Source organism: Myotis lucifugus, unplaced genomic scaffold (assembly GCF_000147115.1).
Source record: "Myotis lucifugus unplaced genomic scaffold, Myoluc2.0 scaffold_21, whole genome shotgun sequence".
Lineage (NCBI taxonomy): Eukaryota > Metazoa > Chordata > Mammalia > Chiroptera > Vespertilionidae > Myotis > Myotis lucifugus.
The window spans coordinates 10066421-10074744 of NW_005871069.1; the positions used below are offsets into that span (position 1 = coordinate 10066421).

The 8324-nt window shown below is 41.7% G+C and overlaps 1 protein-coding gene across 2 annotated transcripts in view; it reads right to left on the bottom strand.

The window, feature by feature from the left end:
- The window catches only part of PCOLCE2 (procollagen C-endopeptidase enhancer 2), a 125431-nt gene extending 123619 nt beyond the window's left edge, over window positions 1-1812 (bottom strand). For both annotated transcript variants that reach the window (XM_006085773.3, XM_006085772.3), the window contains exons 1-2: window positions 1502-1812; window positions 491-599 (exon numbers count right to left, since the gene is read on the bottom strand). In XM_006085773.3, coding sequence (XP_006085835.1) covers window positions 491-599; window positions 1502-1578 — 186 coding nt within the window. In that variant the 5' untranslated portion in view covers window positions 1579-1812. The remainder of the gene's footprint in view (window positions 1-490; window positions 600-1501) is intronic.
- Window positions 1813-8324: the final 6512 nt, after the last annotated feature.

Genomic DNA, 8324 nt, shown 5'->3' on the forward strand with positions numbered 1-8324 from the left:
GTGGTGGTTTCAAGTCAGGAACATTAACTGGGATTTTTTTTTCCATTTTCTGCCCCCACCCCCCTTTTTTCTGTGATGGTGTAAAGTAGTCAGGGGAGAGCACTATCTTTGATCTTCTATTCCCCACTGGGAGACATTTATGCAAGGCCCAGGCAACAAAATAATTTCTAACAATCATTACCACAGACATTTGACAAAATACCCTTACATTTTAATCCATGAAATTCAGTTGAGTCAGGCTGGGTTTTCAGAAACACATCTGCTTTAAGCATTTATTCCTTCCAGCTTTATCTTGCACCCTTTCCAATTGCTAATGCAAGACACCACTAGTTCTATTAATAAAAATCTCCAAAATAGCTGAGATAAATCCAACATTTCACTATCAGGGATTTGCCCCTAACCCAAATCTTGATCTCCGAGAAAAAAAGCAGCAGTCTTCCATTGTTAATAATACCCACTCGAGGAGAATACCCTTTTAAAATATGCTTACTGTGATTTTCCAAGTGCATTTGCTATTTGGAGGGTACACTCCAGGAAAACCTTCGCTGCCAATAAATCCAGACTCTCCAGTAAGAACACCACCACATGTGAAAACAGGTCTGTGAAATAAAAGGGAAACAATTTGAAATATGTCAACTTCAGAAGATACAGTCTAGTAATATGGATGAAGTTAATATGGATTAATAAATGCCTGCACCATATAAGGGATTTGCTAGCTCTCAGAGTATAGCCCGATAAAACATTCCGTCCAGCTGCCACCTGTCTCCATCATAATAACACAAGCTCGATAGTTCTATCATCCTTCCATCCAACCATCAATCCATCCACCCATCCATCCACATGAAACCAAGTCCTCTACGCAGTGGTAAAATGTTATAGGAAAATGGTAAATGGAAAATTTAACTAGGGGCAGTGAGAGAAAGAAGATGAAAACTAGGCCGAGTGATGTGCATGGTTTAGAAATAGACAAGCAACTGGTTAATATAAAAAAGTTTCTCATCCCCTTTTCTGAAAATCGTTGGGCATTGGCAGACCCTCCGATTGAAAAGGTAGGTTGATGGAGGAGGTGCCAAAGTTGGCCATGAGTGAGTCCCTCGGCCCTGGTGCTGGAGTCGCCTGGAAGCTCAGAGGTTAAGTTTCAGGGAGCGGGAGAGGCTCGCAGGGCAATAGGGCACCACGCAACTCAAGTTTCCCCCTAGGCTTAATTAAGTCTTTCGCCCCAGGAAAAAACAGAAGCCTAAATCCACAGATTTGGGTCCTAAGGCTTCCTTGCGGGAGGGAAGACGCTGGTCAGATGACGCCCTCGCCACGTGGTGGCCGGGCCAGCCGAGCGGCCAGCGGCGGCCAGGGATGGGCGCAGCCAGAGCCCCACGCCCGGACCCGGGCCTGGGGACAGCCCAAGGCTGGGTCCCTGGGCGCCCGGAGCGGACTGAGTAAAGCTGCCCCCGAGGCTGCAGGGGCAGAGTGAGGGAGGAAAGAGGGAGAGGGCGGGGCGCGTTACCTCTCCCGGGGCTGCTGCCCCGACTGCTGGGCCGCCAGCAGCAGGCCGAGCACAGCCCAGGTGCCCGCGCCGCTCATGGCCGGTGGAGACACTCCGGGCCGCCCGCCCTGTGCAGCGCACGCCGGCTGCGCCCCTGGCTCACACCCGGCGCTCACTGGAGACACACACGCGCGCGGCCGCGGGGCAGCCCAGGTATGCGCGGCTGGAGGGGTCCGGGAGCTTTTAAAGGCGATTACGGTGCAGCCTGACTCGACGATTCCTTTCCCCAAGGAGTTGCTGGCAGCCACTGGCCACTGCTGAATGTCCCGTTTGTTCTCGGAGGCGGGAGGGGCGGCTCCCGTGCTGCAGCCGCCTCCTCTCCGGGTGGGGCGGGCGGGCGTCTCCTCCCCCGCACCTGGGACCCGCAGCCCAGTCTCATCCCGCCTGCAGGCCTGTGGGGAGATGAAAAGAAAACCCTTCCTTCGCCCACCGACTCCCATTGGTGCCCAAGCGGGACCTGGCTCAGTGATCCACAGATCACAGGGTGGGGTGATGTTTTTCCCTAGCTGCTTTAAAAAAAAGTATTAGCGCCTGCTGGAAAACCCGGAGTTCTTTCTTTATTTCTGTCTCCTTCAACCAGCCCACATCTAAGGCAAGAAAAGGGAAAAATAGAAGAGGAATTCTATCAGATTTTAACTCTTCTCTGTTTTACTGGCATGATAAGTGCTTCCTGATAACTAGGGACGAAAAACAAGAAGAGAATGGGTTTATTGAGATTTTCAACACCGATGCCAACACAAGAGGGATATGGCTGAATTTAGATGCTTCATTTGGGTTGTTCACCTTTCTAAGCAAAAAAAAAGCATTAAGTTAGTACTTATCAAGACTCCATTTCTAATAACGAGTTACAATATTAAGAACATAAACACTCCTGGCAAGGAATAAGTAAAAACTAGCTGCAGGGAATGATGACTTTTAACAGTGGAGGAACCCAGGAACTAATAGAAGGAACCAGAATTTCCCTGTGGAGTTTACATTATTTTACTATTTTTGAAATAGAGAAGGAAAAGAACAGCAAGAACTGCAACTTTTAATTTTTTTTTCTAAAGGCACCACACCCTGTATGACATTTAAAAAAGGGGGGATTATAGAATTTGGCAGACTACTTTATATCCTGAAATATACTTCCTCAACCCAATAAAAATTGCTTTGAAACAGCAAAGAGCAAAATAAATGATTATTTTGCACTCATTTCAAGAATATGTTATCCAATAGTATTAATGTTTTAGATATTTTATTTAAAAGTCATATTTTAAATTATAAAATGAAAATATTGCTCAATTTACTTTCTGGTAATGATTTGAAATGATCATAGTCAGAAAATACTTCATTCTTAGGAGTAAGCTAAGTTTTCAAAATTTAAAATTAAAAGACAAAATATTAAACATGCTTAAATGGATAGAAAACCACTTGAGCATAAATATGCAACAGTATTTCTTTCTTGTTAAAAGATTTTAAAATTTTTACTTTAGAGAAAGAGAAAGAAACATTGATTGGCTGTCTCCTACACTTGCCCTGACCAGGGATCGGACCCACAACCTAGGTATGTGCCCTGATGGGGAATACAGCCTGCTGCCACCTTTTGGTGTACAGGACAACACTCCAACCAACTAAGCCACAACTGTGTTCATATCCTCACTAAAGAGTTAGGGTTCCAACACTGATGGTCCTGTTGTTGAGACACATTAGAAAGACATTAATGTCACCATGTGATATTAAAAGTTTACTAAAACCCATATTATTTGGTCTTACAAACACACATTTGACTTGGAACTACAGTTCTGAACAAAATTATAAACCTTAAATGTGCTGAGAAGCTTAATGTGTTAAAATTGAGATACACCCAAGTGGACTCTGAAAGTGTGTTTAAAGTCCACTTCTGTGAGACCAATTTTTGGATTTTAGACAAGTGGAATTGATATGGGCAGGGAGCCACAGAACTTCAGGCAGTAGGAAAAGGGTGAGGTAGAGAGGACAAAAACTCTGTGGGTGGATTCTCCAAAGAAAAGTAGAGCGGTAGGTGGAATGATCCTTGTGATCCAAAGTATATATGACCCAGTCCTCTAATTCCCCTTTCCTCTGGCAACCACCAGAGGCAATGATATTGGTATTCTGTGTCTATGTCTGTTCTAATTTTGTTTGTTCATTTATTTTGTTCTTTGGATTCCACACATCAGTGAAATCATATGGTATTTGTCTTTCTCTGACTGATTTCACTTAGTTTAATACCCTCTACGTCTATCCATGTGCTGTTGCAAATGGTAAGATTTCATTCTTTTTTTTTGGCTGAGTAATATTCCATTATATATATATATATCACAGTTGTTTTTTTATCCAGTCATCTATTGATGGGCACTTGGGTTGCTTTCATATCTTGGTGATTGTAAATAACGCGGCAATGAACATAGGAGTGCATATACTAGTATTCTTTCGAATTAGTGTTTTGGGTTTCTTCAGATAAATCCCCAGAAGTGGATTTGCTGGGTCATAAGACAGATCCATTTTTAATTTTTTGAGGAACTGAATGCAACTTTTTAGATACTATCAACATTTAGGAACTCCCCATAATCTTTGAATTCTGGTGCATAAATCCATGAGTGATATTCTTGTGAAGAAGAATTTTTTGAATTAACAGTTTGATTTTTTTTTTATGTCTGTGAACATACATTAGGAAGTACACCTCCCCCACTTTCTCCCAAGAATTAAATGTTGGAAAGGAATTGTACTGGTCCAGCTTCTTAGACAAACAACTGAGTCCACTCAGGCTAGTTCAAGCAGTAAAAGAGACACATTTAAAAATAGAAGGTAGTTCACATTACCATTAAGAGAATTAAAGAAACTGTTTTCTAGAACAATGGCCAAACTTTCACTTTAGAAATGGCCCAGTGAGAAATCTGTTGCCATTGCTGCCACCAAGACTAAGCACTAAATGCAAGTATTCCAACTTGCTGCAATTGTGACTGCTATGAGCACATCGGATGCATTTCTGACCTGGAAAGCTCAGCCTGAAACACTCCTGCACCAAAAGCCAGACAGCTCTGTTGCCACCTATGGAACTAAACTTCATCACAGACCCCCATTCCTCATGCTGACCTCTTGAATCAAAGTCTCATATGCAAGTATATATGATTGGGAATGTCTGTGTCACATGGCTGCATCTCTGATGCAAGAAAGGCTAGGAATTCAACACTTTGTGGGGGATAATTCAACTGTAGAAATGCCCTCCAAATATTAAAAAGCTACTGAGAACACAATGGGCAGGCGCAGTATGATTAATGCCCATGACAGGGATCTATAAAGTTCAGTTAGCCTGTCTCCATACATCCACTTGCTGAGAAAAACAGTCCCAAGTGGGTCTTTATGTATAAGGATAAGGGGCAATGTAATGTCCATTAAATGAAATCAGCTGCACTCATCTGTCCATTCTGGACAAAGGAGTCAACTGCTTTTTGCTGATTTGGAATAAAAATTTGTCCAATGAAGATACTCCATAATGAATCAACATCATCATCCCTAATTGTTCTTGAGCACTTGTTATGAGCACATCAGATGCATTACACCAGGAACTGTGATAAGTGCTTTACAGTAATATTTCATTTAATTCTCTCAAAAACCCTGTGAAGTAAGAACAATTATCACCATTTAACAAATGAGGATTCTGGCATTTATAGAGGTTAACTACTAATCCAAAATCCGCAAAATATAAATAAAACACTGGGATTTGAACCTGGGCTAACTGAAAAGCTCAAGGTCTTGATTAATATTGCATGCCAATCCATCAGAGCCTGTCGTGGCACACATAATGCTTAGTGCACATGGAGATGGCAGTTGTAGTGGATAGACATCTATTTTTTATCCATCTGAGATCACTGATTCCATTCATTGGTCCTCCGGCACCCAGATGGGTCATATGGCCCAGGAGTGTTCAGAGAGCTCTTTCAGAACTTTTCTACTGGAGATAATACTGGGGAAATGTTTCTTCTGTGTGGTTCTGGTCAAGATGGCAGAATAAACAAACACTGTGCTCACTGCCTCCCAGGACCACTTCAAAATTGCAACTAAATTACAGAACAACCAACCTTATGAACCACCTGAAGATTAAATGAACAGAAGGCCTATACCTAAGGATATAAAGAAGAATCTATATCCAGACTGGTAGGAGGGGTGGAGACATGCAACAGGCTGGTCTCTCACCTACACGTGGCTGTTAAGAAACAGGAGGTTGGCTAGAGAGATTAAAAATGGTGGCAGAGTAAGTGGTTGCTGGACGGAAATGCTCCCAGGAACAAACTGGAATTACAACTAAAATACAGAAAAACTTCCTGAATAATCAACAAAAGAGAATCCTGAGGACTGAAAGTGGAGACCGCATAGAGACTGGTAGGAGGCGTGGAGGTGCGAAAGGGCTGGCTGGGTGCCCACAGACAGCAACTCAAGTTCCAGAGAGAGATCTCAGCTGTGGGGGGTTGCCACTGAGATCACTGGGATCTAATACCCAAACTGGGCCCCCCAGCAGAGAGCACCAGAACTGAGAAGGGAACCCACATAACATCTGTCTCTGAAAAGCAGCGGGATTGCTGCCTGCCAGGGAGCAACAGCTGCAAATTCAAGCACCCTCTTAAAGGGCCAATACACAAAACTCGCTGTGGAGCCATCAACCTTGTGCTCTGGCAGAGGGAGGGCAGAATGGGCTGGAGCTGTGTGAGCAAAAGCCAGGTTTGGGTACTCAGGGGTTAGAGCTCAGAAGGCAGGCACCCCCAGTTTTCTGTGATGAGTTATTCCCTCACACACCTAGCAGAGGACATCTTTCCCACACAGATATTTGCCTTGCCTGGAGGGAAGAGAGTTGACCCACCCTATTGGAAAATACCATAACCTGAGGCCACTGAAGAGATTAAAAATAACAATTAGCCTCCTAGAAGAAGCAACTGCCCAACCCTGTTGAAAAAAAAAAATCTCACCACACCTGAGGATAATTGCCTGGTGCAATTCTAGTCGGATTTCTATAAGTCTGTAGGAAGAGTTGGTCTCTGGGGGCTTCGAGGCTTTGCCTAATCAAATTAGTCAGGAACAGCATTTGACACTGTGCTGAACTAGAGATTGAGAGGCATAGAGGATATACCTAATACATAGTCACAAATCCAAACAGGCATCCAAAATGAGGAGACAAAGAAACAACCCCCAAATGAAAAAAACAAGAGAATTCTCCAGAAGAGATAAATGAAGCAGCGATAAGAAATTTATCTGAAACAGAGTTCAGAGTAACAATGGTAAAGATACTCAAAAGCATGAAAAAAGATATAGTAACTATGAAAACAGAAATAAAGAATGACATAGCACAAATAATGAATACATTGGAAGGAATACACAGCAGGTTAGGGGAAGTTGAGGATCGAATCAGTGAATTAGAAGACAGGGTAGAAAAAAATCACTCAGAGAACCAAAAAGAAAAAAAAAACATTACAAAAAAAAACAAACAGAAGGAAAGCATAAGGGATCTATGGGACAATGTGAAACATAACAATATTTGAATACCTTTCCTAGTAAAGGAAAAAGTCATACAAGTTCAGAAGGCACAAAGAACCCCAAGCAAGAAGAACCCAAACAGGCCCATGCCCACACACATTGTAATTAAAATACCAAAAATTAAAGACAAAGAATCTTAAAGGCAGCAAGAGAAAATCAAACTGTTACCTACAAAGGAGCTCCGATAATGCTAACATCTGATTTCTCATCAGAAACTTTAGAGTCCAGAAGAGAATGGCATGAAATACTCAAGGTAATGGAAAGCAAGGATCTGAGACCAAGATTATTATATCCAGCAAGGCTATCATTCAAAATAGATGGTCAAACAAAGAGCTTCCCAGACAAAAAAAAAAAAAAAAAAAAAAAAAAGCCTGAAGTAGTACATCACTACCAAGCCAGCATTACAAGAAATGCTAAAGTAATTGATGTAATGAGAAGAAGAAATAGAGAAGGAAACCTAGCCATACAGAATTAAAATGGCAATAAATAAGTATCTATCAATGATAATCCTGAATGTAATTGGATTAAATGCTCCAATCAAAAGGCATAGGGTAGCTGAATGGATACAAAAAAATGACCCAACTATATGCTATCTATAAGAAACCCACCTCAGAACAAAAAACACACACAGGATGAGAGTGAAGGAATGGGAAAAAGTTTATCCATGCAAATGGAAAAGAAAAAAGCTGGAGTAGCAATACTCATATCTGACAAAATAGACTTCAAAATGAAGGCCATCACAAGAGACAGCAAAGGTCACTACATAATACTAAAGGGATCCATCCAAAAAGAGTATATAACCCTGTTAAACATATATGCACCCAATATAGGAACACCTAATTATATAAAAAACACTTCTAGATGACTTTAGCAGAGAGATTGACAACAATACAGTTATAGTAGGGGACTTTAACACCCTGCTGACTTCACTGGATAGATCTTCCAGACAGAAAATTAATAAGGAAACAGTGACTCTAAAGGATACACTGATCAGATGATCATATGGATTTATTGACATTTATACAACATTTCACCCCAAAGCAGAAGAATATACATTCTTCTCAAGTACACTTGGGTCATTCACAAAGAAAGACCACATGTTAGGACACAAAACAAGTCTCTACAAGTTCAAGAAGATTGAAATCATATCAAGCATCTTCTTAGACCACAGTGGAATGAAATTAAATCAACTACAGTAAAACACCCAAAAACATTCAAACACATGGAGGCTAAATAGCATATTATTAAACAACTAGAG